The sequence below is a fragment of the Glossina fuscipes genome, unplaced genomic scaffold (genome assembly GCF_014805625.2).
Source record: "Glossina fuscipes isolate IAEA_lab_2018 unplaced genomic scaffold, Yale_Gfus_2 27, whole genome shotgun sequence".
Lineage (NCBI taxonomy): Eukaryota > Metazoa > Arthropoda > Insecta > Diptera > Glossinidae > Glossina > Glossina fuscipes.
The window spans coordinates 9,687,343-9,700,508 of record NW_023998422.1 but is presented as its reverse complement, the minus strand read 5'-3'; the positions used below and the strand labels follow the sequence as shown (position 1 = coordinate 9,700,508).

Here is a 13,166-nt window from a genome sequence, read left to right as displayed (position 1 = left end):
CATAATAAATTTCGCTATTGGTTGTTTAATATCTCTTCCTTATATGCAGCGCTGCACTTAGCTGAAGATGCGTTTTTTGCAAGTCTATGTCTCGTCAGATTCTTTGGATCAGGGATCGCACCAGTAACCGTGTAAGTAAGAGCCGCGACTACTAAGCCAGTGTGCGCGGGTTCAAATATCAATGCGGCAAAGCTTACTTAAGCTGTTAGCTGTAATGAAAGCACAGTCGGTAAAGACATAACGTTTACCGATTGGCCACACACCCCCAATGCTTCAACCACTACCATCCTATTTCTATCTTTTTGCTCAGTTCTTTCTAACTACCGCCTTACCACGCGAACAGAGAACATCTTCTAAGTGATTGGTGACCAATTGATAGAATTGGATTAAAATAACAGATTATTCGAGATTGTGTAGAATAGAACGTATCGAGAACCTTCAACACTTTTATTCTACGCCAGATCCCCAAGCGCAATAAGTGTTAAAACTCAGGTATGGACTTTTTACACTCTCTAGCACTTGTGGTACCAGAGCATGTAAAATTTATTTGCGGATGTATGCAACACCTAGAAGAACTTTAGATAGGCCTACTTCTTAATGCGCCGACCATTTATCTGTCCCTCTTGCGTTCTTATGCCCTATTTAGTAGAAGTTTCGATAAAATTTGTACACCGATCTGTCTTGGCCCAAGGACAAACAGCATTGAAAATGGTTCAAATCGGACCACTTTATCGACCATTTTCCATACAACGCCTTGTATTAAAAAACGTTGCATGAATAAACTCCCGGCTTTTATAAAGCTATTTAAGGGTGGTGCCGCATTCCACTATTGTGTTTTCATGTGTTGCCTTACAAATCCGTTTTCAGCTTATGCATAATTGATGCAAATCATTTTAATGTAAACAAATGTGAATGCGTACTGCTATTGTCATAGTAGTCAGTATAGTTTATTATTCTTTATCAATGGAATAATTTGCCGAATATCAATATTTATAAAAAATTTCAATATTTATACAGTTATCAAAAAACAAATAAATAACTGTATAAATATATTGACTAACGTTATTGTTGCCTAAGAAATGTTTTTCTTTATTTTAACATTAAAAACAGTACCGAGTAGCGAAGAAGTTTCCGGTTTATCATTACGATAGTTGCAATCGTTGCAATCATTTGCTTTTTGTTTAGAGAAACACTTCACGTCGCCTTTATCTAACCTTCAAAAGTGAAGAAGTATAACAATAAATTAAAAGACAATATCAAGCTAAGGTCTTCGCAGACTACTATCTATATATTTAGAGGAAGTTAATCTGAAATTTAGAACAAATTTTTCTTCTACAATTACATAACAGTTCTGATCGACTACCTTAACACGCTTTATATACGCAGAGCGCAGAAATCCGTGCAATCTTCACAAAAAGTCTGTCAAAAAAATGAAAATAAAACAAGTAAAATAAATCAGATCATTATAGCCCAGCAAAACCGACTATTAAATGCCCTGCAACACTTCGCCTCGCATAATTATGACACCCAAGACATCGTATGACGTGGTACCTACTTAGAAAGTTCAATGTATTTAATTATTTAATTACTTAACTTACTTCGCCGCAATTTTACTGCTTTTCAGTTCCCGTCATAGAAAATTAGAAATTATACTCCATAAGTGCTTGTTCTTTACGATATCTCCTATATATGTTAGGGCTTAACAAAGAGACCTAAGTAATCCAAATTGCCTACTGTTAATTATACCTTACACAACTTGTAGCACAGTAGTGTATATTAACTTTGTTACGACAGACTTACTCTTTATTTCAGAATCATTTTCCGAATCGATTTAAGTTTGTCTGTCCATCCGAAGTCTGCCCATGTAAATTTTTGTCCAAACTACAGATTGCCATTTTTTGCTATATACTGATGGCATTTGATATGCTGACGTGTTTTGGAAGAATGCTATTGAAAATATTTTGGATCCAGCCACTGCTTCACTATTGAAAAAAATTGCCTTTTTCAAAATTTCTTGACCAACGTCGCCAAGTAATAGTATTTCGGTAATCTAAAATGTTGTGAAGGCGCTGGGCCAGCTGGGCCGATTTCTTGAATCCCCTACCATATAACGAAAACTAAAGAACATATGACAAGAAGACATAACTGTTAATATTCCATAATGAAAATCAGATCATAATAATAATTCAAGATAAAAAAAAATTAGCTGTACAAAGTAAATTCATATAAAAACAAGGTATAATTTATGTGAGCTACAGCAAAGGTAAGAATTGTGTTAGACAGTGTACTGTAGTGTATTTAATAGCCGGCCTAGCCCGACTATAATGTTTCCCTTTTTTTTGGTTTTTTTTTTTTCGTACCATGACCAATTTCCAATTTGCAATAGCGTTTGTCTTAAGCCAACAGAGGTCCATGTATCAATGGCTCAAAAGTTGCTACCTACAAAAAAGAAAGACGGACAAATGCGCAGACAGGGGTTGATCGATTCCTACAATGATTCTGAGTCGATCGGTAGAATAACAGATGGGTCTATTCCAAGTTCTTTTGGGTTTGACATGCATTCAGGTGATGAGGGACGTAAAAGGCTATAAAAATGTTTATTTTATCGGCAGCTGGAAACTCATAATTCACAGAGCTACCCGGTTTACTCGACATAAAGTGTTTGATAAGTGCTTTCGAAAAATATTTTTAACTTTTCATTGGAGTCGCCAACTATATGTCAGCGCCGGAAATTATTAACCGATGTATTATATTTTTCTTTTCCATTCGCACCCATCCACTAATGTTTGCAACTAACTAACATCACTTCGTTCGTTGGATCCGTTCCTTTATTTTCATGTATATTTTGAAACGATTTTGAAAAATATTCTTACTGTTTACAAATCAATTAACTAAAACTAATGTAACCAAAGCATCTTGCTATTCCGACTTTGTAAACGGAACAATAGGCGGTGACAGCATAGATAAATCTGTATACAGCAGCATTTTGCTGCTTTTGCAAATAAACATAATTACACTTTCCGTTAATAAAAGAAAGAAAAAAAAAAAAAGAAATGAACATAATTCCTTCAAACTTTAGAAACAAGACAAACAACAAAAAAAGGAAAAAAATGTTGTATTACGAAAGCCTAAGATAAAAGAAGGAGGCAAAATATAACGAGCTGCCAAAAAAAAAAAGAAAAAAAGAGAAAAGTGAAAGGCAGCGTTATTGTTATTACGATTTGCACAAGTATGCATGCTATGCATGCACTAAGCAGGAGATTACAAGCACCTTTCTCTACTTTAGATAATGAATAGAATTTATGAATATGTTTTATGACACGTCTATATAGAAAGTGTAGTAAGATGACTTTTGAGAAAAGCATGAAATAATAAATAATAATAAAGCAATAAATTATTTACACTTATTTCTATTATCAGTTGACTATATAAACTTGAACGTTTTCTATAAAGCGCGTAGAAATTATTTAACCTAACTTTTTAAAGGCGAGCACTTTTACTGTAATCGAATATGTTTAGATTGAGTTTTCATAACCAAACAGTATAAAATGTTAGATTTCTCCGAAATAGTCATCGAAGACGTCTTTCATCAGCTTGAGATATTAAGTGGATACAGCTACGTGTCCCTCGGTCCGTTTGCCCGAACACTTACGAGCACAAAATTTGGAGAGGAAAGCTAAACATGACCCATACGGTCGCCACTCACGTTTTAAAGCAAGTACATAAAACTTGCGGTCTCTCACTCTCTCTGAAGAATAGAAAACTTGAAATATGCGACATTTGAAATTGAATATTTATTCGAAGCACGATACTTGAAGCAATTTTACGATCAAATAATCTTTCATTCGAGAATGAGAACTCGCGAAACTTTTTACTCGTGTTATAATGAATCGATAACTCACAGCTATCGAAATTACTCCTTATTGATCACCTTAACTCGACTCTGACGTGAAATATTCGGCATATACTTCGCTGATATGATAAATGTAACACAACATAGAACCTCAAACGTCAATGGACGTCCAAGGGCTGCGAAAGTTCTGGGCTACTTCTACAGTTTATTTAATAATTGGCCATTGGTCTGAAAAAGTTTGATTTGTACCCTTCTCTTTTGTCTTATATCTGTTCTTAAGAAACAAGAAAACAAAGCCAAATATAAATATCAAAAAAAAAGAAAGTTTTTTGCTAAACCTATTATTAACGGTCATGTGGGCTGCTCACAATATTACCTCACAATAAAACAACAACACTATGAAACTATTATAAAAAAGAGAAGAATGTTGCAAAGAACACAAGTCGATTTTAGATGAATTTCGAATACCCACAAATTCGAGCAAATATTAAGTATTAAGTGTTCATTAAGGATTCCGACATTCATATATATATACCACGTCCATTCTTGATATTAATTTATAGGATTTAATACTATAAATTATGTACGATATTTTAGGTTAATGTACAGTCTGGAGACTAATTTTCAAATTGGAAGTTTATTTTTACTCCAAATCAATTGGGGTACAAGGATACATTGGACATCCAGAAGCACCTATGCTAAGTTGCGCCTGTTGGTCCATCTGCCCATCTTCATTTTGAGTTCAATCTGCGGAAATTTGCAACATATTTTGATGGAATATAGCGACATTTTTTGGGCCAAGGGCGAATGCTATGGAAAATAGTGCGCATTGGACCATCTTTTCAACCATTTCCGATATAACCACTTGTCGTGGAAAGTCGTTATATGCACATTTGTAGGTTGGTTTAGGGTACTCAATAGCGGGTCGCGTCCCTTTAGAGCGGTTTAATTGGTTTTTTATGTAGGCTTTGGAGTGTGTCATTAAAACTCGATTTGTAACCAAGTTAACAATTTAGATTCCAAATTAAATTCTCCTAGGCAAAAATGCAGATAATAATCCTGTGGATGCACGCGCTGATATCACCTTAGAATATTGCGTGTATTTCTTTAAGAATTCCAGTCAATGACAAAGAAGCACCTGGGCTTGTAGTTAATTTGACGGATTTGATTCAGAGACTCTCCTATAAATATTTCTAACAGTTACAAACGTTATACGTATGCATGTTCCCCTCTTCGTTCATCGCTTATGAATATAAAAATTCACAAAGCACTCTTCAGAATGCTGAAAACTTTTATTAGACAACGAACATTTACATAAACACTTGTTCACGAAACGCTCGCAAAGAGCAATATATATATTCCTTACATGTATGACGGCTAGCGTCAATTTCATTCGCATGTCGATGTTTATAAAATTCTTAAAAAAAAAAAAGTCTGCGTATGCGTGTAACCAAAACATTTCTTCTGTGCAAGAAGCAAAAAATATTAAAACGAAAAGAGCTAACATTCTAGTCGTTGTAGCTGTTAGTCCTCAATTTCAATGTTATTCGTTAGCGATTGAAATTATTGCGAGATTTATAGCGAAGATTAGCAGAAGCTTAATAAGAAATAATAAAAAAAGAGGCAAGTGTCTGCAAGACACGTGCGAGGTGCGAGTGAATGTATATGAATCAAGGCAAAATTGATTTTCTTTTTACACACATACAGCTTGAATTTCAGAAATTAATTTAAAAGGGTTTTATTACAAAATATGTACGCAGATACGCTTATTGCCTCAATCGGACGTGAATTAAAATGCAGATAAATCTGCTACTTATTGCGACTGCTGTTGTTCTTTTACAGATGCTTTTACATATATCTTCAGTTCATCATTAAATTGCAGTTTTCACGTGTTCTGTAAGGTTTGCTAGTTCCTTCACGCACATCGATACACACTCATACACTCAATCAGAATTTTTTTATTTGTTTTTTACTTTTCTCACCTAAATGAAAACTTACTACTATTATTTAATGTTACATCCGTTTCGCGATATCCATGTGAATGTTGAATTAATTTGGGTAGATAATTATCAGGACAAAAATATTTTATAAACTCATACTTTTTCTTGCTTTGTAAATAACCTTTTCTTTTCTGTTTTAGCCTTTATATATATATATATATATATATATATATATATATATATGTACAATTGTATGTATAAAAGCGGCTCGTCCGTTCGATTAACTAACAAAGTACAATCTAGTATTTATTTTTTTCTTTTTTTGGCATTATTCAAATGGTAATTTCGCTTCAATTTTCTCGCCGCACCAATCGGGAAGATTGAGACAATTTTTTTTTGATCATAACTACATTAATTTTATTTTATAGAACCTATTATTAATAACTTTTTTTCAATTTATTTACGGAAATTTTTGACGTTTTCATTCAATTTTTATTAATTTTTAACAAAAGCCACTTTTTCTTGCACAACGTTCGCACAACAGCAACGCAATACTACCGCTACCATCCGTAAGCTCCGTAAACATCAATTTTACACGACGCGTGTTTAAAATCAAATCAGACTGATGTGTAATCGTTGTTTTTCGTTCATTTCTTATTTTCTTTTATTTAATATAAAAACACAGAGATGGCGATGAAAATTTCGATTTTGGCTTGTTGGACAGCAAAAGAAGAAGAAGATATAAAACACATATGTAACTGCAACAACTAAATCACCTGATTCTTAAACATATGTTGAAGGAAATTTGTTATTAAAAGATTTCGAAGCGAAAAATGAAAATTGTTTAGTGAAGACTAAAAACTTTTATTCTTTCTCTTAACATTTTTATAATTATTTTATAATATGACGATTTTACAATTTTTAGTAGTAATATATTCAGCACGTAAATCTGTTAAAAGAAGCTATAAATTCCTGCAAATAAATTTAAATATTGGCCAAACTTATTATTAAACTTTCCAATTGACAAGAAAAATTATTTGACTTGAAATATGCATTTTTTACCAGGATACATAAAGAACTTCGTCGATACTCGGTTTAGATATTTTTATTTTAAAATTTTCAGAAGTCATCTTTCCAAAGAAATGGATGGATCGTCCTTGCAATTTTTCATTTTGCAATGCCGACGGCAAATGGATTTTAACAGATTATGAGAAACTTATTTTAACAGATAATGAGAAACTTGAGGCTCTAACAGAATAAAATGCCGACGGCAAATCGCATTTTGCAATGGATTTGAACATTTTATGAGAAACTTATAGCTGGCGGCTTTGCATTTTAACAGAGTTGAATGTGTTAGTTGGGCACTCAACCATTTTTGGCAGTTTTTTATTTATTATAAGCGACTCTGTGCTTTGCCTTTCAACAAGGAATTTAGCGCGGACTGCGTTTAAAAATTATGACGATTTAATTTATTTGAAATATGTTTAATTGTTCTCAATTTATCAACTAATTTAAATTTACTGAAAACATCTGTAGCATAAACGTTTACTTCAGCTTATTTGCCGCACAAGAGCTAATTGTTGTATATTAGCAGCTTCCAGACCGGTCGGTTTTTTTTTTTCAACCGGCAGTTTGCAACAGTTCCTTTTACACTTTTTAATAGATCTCCCTTAAATAATTGTTTGTCAAATAATTTTGAATAACACATTTATTGGCTGGATGTACAATGATGCATATAATTGTTCTTGCTGTTCTTGTTTTTTATACAGCAAATAAAATTTTAATAGTTGAATTCTTCTTCTTTAACCAACATATGCAAGCAACGAGTCAGAATCTTATTCGGATACGACGTTGCGTCTTTCTGAGCTTTACAATTTTTAATTTGGCTTCTAAGACAATGGATATTTAAATTAGCTTTGGGTGTTAAACAAATTTTCATTGTTTAAGTCCTGCAAGATGTTTGGAAAAAGCATCCCGAGAATTGTGTTCCTCAAAAATATAGAAAAATGGATGACGGAAAAAATTCAAAGGAACTTCTAGTGGTGTTAGTGATATTAGTTGGTCAACATCGTTTTAGATGATTTTCAATGCCTAACGCCAGAAAATTATCATATGAATTTCAGAAAATTGATTTAAGATGCGAGTACATTCCTTACGGCATTAAACATGTCTCCGCACGCCTATTCAATTTTCTCCACAATTCTGCAGATGTTTAGAAATTTAAAAAAAAAAATTCATGTAATCGGATGAAACAAGCAAGACGCCCAACTATAGCTTCATATGATTTTTCTTAATTGTGTCAGCCAAGCAAAAAACTCATTTTCATAGTAATTAATAAAGAAAGCCATAGTTTTTCTTTTTTAATGATATTTGCTCTTAATCGTTTTTGACTCTCGTTGACAAACAAACCTTTCTTACCTTTCAAAGCTCTTCAATGAACCTCTGGATTCTTTTTAATGTTTTCATCATATTTTTGTTTATTTTATTTTATTTTTTTTTTTGCGATTTTGTGTGTTTCTTTCATAATAGAGTTTGTTGTAATTTTTTTTTCTTCTTTTTTCTTTACAAATTATCTTATTATTATTAATAAATGTTTTTAAATTAATTTTTAAATATAGATACGATTGCAAATTTTTCTTTTCTTCATTATTGGTTTTATGTCGTAACATATACATATCGGTATATAACTTTTAAGGATATATATAAGTTTGGGCGTTACAAACGGAATAGTTGTGGGTTATAATGGTCTTTAACAATCGATATTTTTAACTTTATTATTAGTTTGCTACAGGAGGTTGGAGACGCGCTGGGGGATATCTACTTTTTCACTTTATGCTTGAAACTGAAAAAGGTTTAATTTTTTGTTTGGGAGAATGAGAATAACAGGCCCACAAGCGACAGACAAGCAAACGCGTTTTGTGAGCACAAGATGATCGCCATCTTTTGCGTTGTAAGGCCTAAATCAATAAATGTACGTAATTTGAATCCGAAAATTTTGTGAAACAGGGGTTCAGTATGAAAACCTTTGCAAAATGCTTCAGAATGTGAAACAGAGATTCATGTTTCTTTTGGTTCCTTGCATACCTTAGTCCTAAATGCGCAAATTCTCGGAGAGTTACAAAAAGACTTATTGAAGTATCCAAGCAACAATGGAAAGGTTTTTTTAAATTTTTTTAATTCGACCGTTTACTTCGATTACTACTCTTATCGAGAGTCTCGCTGCGACTCGGTTAACTAAACTAAAGTTACCCTATTCTGTTCTTATTCTATGTCTATCCTACTCTTATTCTATCTTACTTTCTAGCACTCCCCCTCTCCCCAGCCAGAGACGGAGAACCCGTGAGGCCAAAACGAGGTACGACTTTGGGTCCTCACAGTAAGTTTTAATCTGGCGCTCTTAGAGTGTTTTGTTTAAAGTATAGTAATGTACATAAGTTTGTTTTTAAACGCAAGACATCTGCATGTATGGATGTATTTATTTTTCTGTGGTTATAGTTTTTTTGTAACTACTTACACATAAAAATATTATCATTTTAAATGATTATCTAAAGTAAATGCAAACGTATATCAATTTCGGTTGTACCAATGGCATAAACGTCACTAACATCGTTGGCTAAAGCTATCTTGCCCATGAGTTTTGGATCATCAACAAGAGGGTAAAAAAAATCTACAGTTTGTACTAAATAAAATTATTTTGACGCTGGCATTGTACGACAGAGCAATCCATTCCGGAACCTAATAATTTATAAGAAAAGATAAAGTTGATTTGCATTCCAAAGTAAAAAAATGGTTATTTTTATGGTTATATACGCACTGATGGTCTCAACATTTTCGTTATTGGTGAGGTTTTCTTTGTTAATTGGTTTTAATATTTCTGTTCCGTACAGATACTTGTTTACAGTATCCTGGGGAATCCAATAGTGTATCAACATATACTTTTTCGTCTTCAATACCTTTATAACAAATATAAGCTTCAAAGAGCCCATAACTTGCTTGGTCAGTTTCAACTTTCGAATGCATCTAAATATGTCCGTCTGTTCACCTGTCTGTCGTCTTACGCAACTGGATAGAAAAAATCAACCGCGCCTCCGCCTTACTGTATACTATGAAAATCTAGTTCTTTTGCTTTTTTTTGTCTTCTTTAGGATAACGATAATGGGTACAAAAGATTCGGTCACCACCAAATATAATTTTTTTACATGTTTCTTTTTATGATAAGAATTTTTATGTATACTTTGTTTACTCACTTCTTTTCATTTGAAAACTTGATACAATACCATGTAAAAATGCAGGATAAAACATTTTACTAGGACGAAAATCTTGATCACCATTAGTAAAAAAATTTACAATTTCAGAACCATCCTGTGCAAAAAAACACATATAAATGTTCTCAATAATCATAATGATTCGGTTGCCACAATGAATATACATACATCACGACGTCGCAAAAAGAAATACATGCACTTAAATATCACATAATAAACCGGCAAACATAATCATCGTTAAGAATACCTAAAATTGATAAAGATAAAAGACATTGGTAAAAAGTATGTTTTATTTCATATACGATAACTTATGAAAACTGATTGTATGCGATTTACCGGATGAGTAACGAAATTTTCGATTTAGCCTTCAGATTTTATATATTACTAGTTCAAATAATCTATTTTGATTATTATCACGGTTTTCCACGCCACCCATGATGTACCGTGATAGGCGCGTTGCCAATTGTTTGAAATGGCTGGCTCTCCTATAGGCCTACGCCATTATATACTTACTTTAAAATTATATTAATTACATTAAATATCACATTGTCACATTATTTGAACGGAATATATCATGGATTATATTTACAATTTCATCTACTTATTATCACATTATTTGAACTGAATATATCATGCATTATATTTACAATGTTAGTATGTATGAAGCCCCGCTCTGAGATAAATAAATAACTATAATAACAGTATGAAATATATTCCTATTATCTATTGTTTGTGAAAGTCGAGACGTTGTGGACGGCTCGCTTCCTCCAATTCTTTCCGCTCAAGGCTATTTGAATGATGTAAGACAGTAGACCCCTTCTATGTTTGTCCCCATTTGGGCAGGATCCTTTCTCTTTAAAGGAGGGTATTCGGTCGACAATGGTTGCCGTAGCACGCGCCCCTATATTTTGATCCGGCCTATGCTTGTTGTTTATCAGGTATAAGAGATGGTATACTTCTTCAAATAGTGTGTTGACATTTTCCTTGATGAATTCTGGCTTTAAATAGCCGCTGGCCATGATGTCGCTGCCATCTTCGTTTTTAGCCACATAATGGCGGCCCACTCTCGGGCATACTTCTCTTTTTTCCAGTGTTAAATCCTGCATGCATGCCTGGCACCGTACATTATTCCTTATGTACTGACCTACCCCGTATCCTGTCAGTAGCCGGAAATATTTTCGGTATTCTTCAAATTTATAATTAAATTTTTGGATGACCTCATAGTCGCCATCGGTCGTCGATGTAGTCCAAAACTCCTTCTGGAATGTCATGAAGCATTTCATTATCTGGATTATATCCCGTGGTGTCCGCAATCATGTTCTACTTGTTGGCGCCATATTACATATGAATCGCTACAATAAGTCCTGGCTTATCCTGTACCCTGAAATTGATATGCCAGGGTAAGCCCGCAGCTGCTCTTCCACTAACTTGATGAAGTTGATTGTTGTTATTCAGATTGCCGCCGCTACCTCCGCCATCTTGTGCTCCTTCTTCATATAATTCATTTCATCCATTAAATCTTTTTTATTGTGCTGCCAAGTATCCTTATTTAGTTTGTCCCAGTGGAAAACTTTGGTAAACTTGGTCATCGCACTAATAAATTTATATGTTTTTATTACCTTGGGGCCGCCTGTGGTCTTTGCGTCTATAGCCGATTTTAAAGACTATGGCGTGATGTTATCGTAGAATGCTATGACATCTTCGGTATACCGGGAGAACGGTACGACGATCGACGGAAAAACTCCTTTATTTAGCCAGAAGTTGCATTTGGCTAAGTTTTCGTCATTTAAATAATTGTTTTTTAGCTCGGCTAAAATTTTTATATTGTAGTTTGTTGGGTTTTTTCCACAATTCTGTGGAAACTCATAATTAAATGTATATAATCATGCAAGAGGCGTACCTTGTACCGCGTTCCATCACTTGCTTTTTTAACGCACACTCCGGTTTCAAACCCTCGGAGTGTTGATTTGTGCGCACCGGATCTATGGCACACGATTCCCCTTACGTCCAGGCCTATACCTTTTAGTAATGATATATTGATATATTCGTGTAGAATACGTTTGGCCCCGCAGTATTGGATAAATCCATGTACGCCGAGTAGCATATTAAACGCCGTCAATATGCTACGCACTCCGAATAGAAGAAACCTATGTATTTCGCCTGCTTCTCTTTCTTCATTGTAGCAGCACCCATGTAGCCTGTCTTCTGCTTCCGAATACGTCGTTTCTGGTTTTGTAAATATTTCGTCGAAGGTTAACACGACTACTTTGTCTTGAGGGGTTAATCTTGCTACCACCTTTCGTAGCCCTACGAAATCCGGCAGTATTTCGTTCTCTGGCAGGTTGAATGCTGCGTCCTCTGGCAGGTTGAATGTTGTGTCCTTTGGTGAGTTGAATGTTGTGTCCTTTGGTGAGTTGAGATGACGTCGTTTTGCTGTTGCTGCCTCTTGCATCATTGGCAGGTCAGCATGGCGCCGTTTTTGGGATCTAGGTTCTGCTGCCTGGGCTGAAGTTGATGGCCCATCGTCTTCGTAGTTGTCTTCGTCTATACTAACCTTATCTGCAATACCTAAATTAGCGGGGCTTCGCATATTAGCCTGTCCGTGGTCTACTGCCAAGTCCTCTGAATTTCTGTCCTGTCCGTGGTCTACTGCTAAGTCCTCTGAATTTCTGTCCTGTCCGTGGTCTATTGCTAAGTCCTCCGAATTTCTATCTACTTCTACTGGCATTTTTCGGCCCGCTATCAGTTGCTTAGTCAGTCTGTCGGTTGCTCGACGCAGCCCTAACTCTACCGCGTACCATAAAAACGCGTCCATGTCCGATCGTACTCTCGTGTCTTGTCTGTCTAGTATCCTAAGTCGCATTTTAATGGACTTGGTCTTTTTCCTTACGTCTTTTGTCGAAACGTGTTGCCCTAATTTTAACGTTAGATTGGCGGCTAACTCCTTACCAGCGCCCGCTTGCCAATCCACTCGTGTATTCCTCACGCCCCACAATTCCCGGTACTTAAACAATTGGACACTAAATGTTGAGTTTGGTATGTATGTCATTATAAAACTATAATAATAATTATAATAATAATAGTAATAGTAATAATAGTAATAGTAAA

At 34.5% G+C, this 13,166-nt stretch overlaps 1 protein-coding gene across 1 annotated transcript in view; it reads right to left on the bottom strand.

Moving 5' to 3' along the window:
- Positions 1-13,166, bottom strand: part of LOC119635854 — a 28,225-nt gene that overhangs the window by 4,734 nt on the left and 10,325 nt on the right. The window contains 1 exon segment of the mRNA XM_038030867.1: positions 12,325-13,114. Coding sequence (XP_037886795.1) covers positions 12,325-13,114 — 790 coding nt within the window.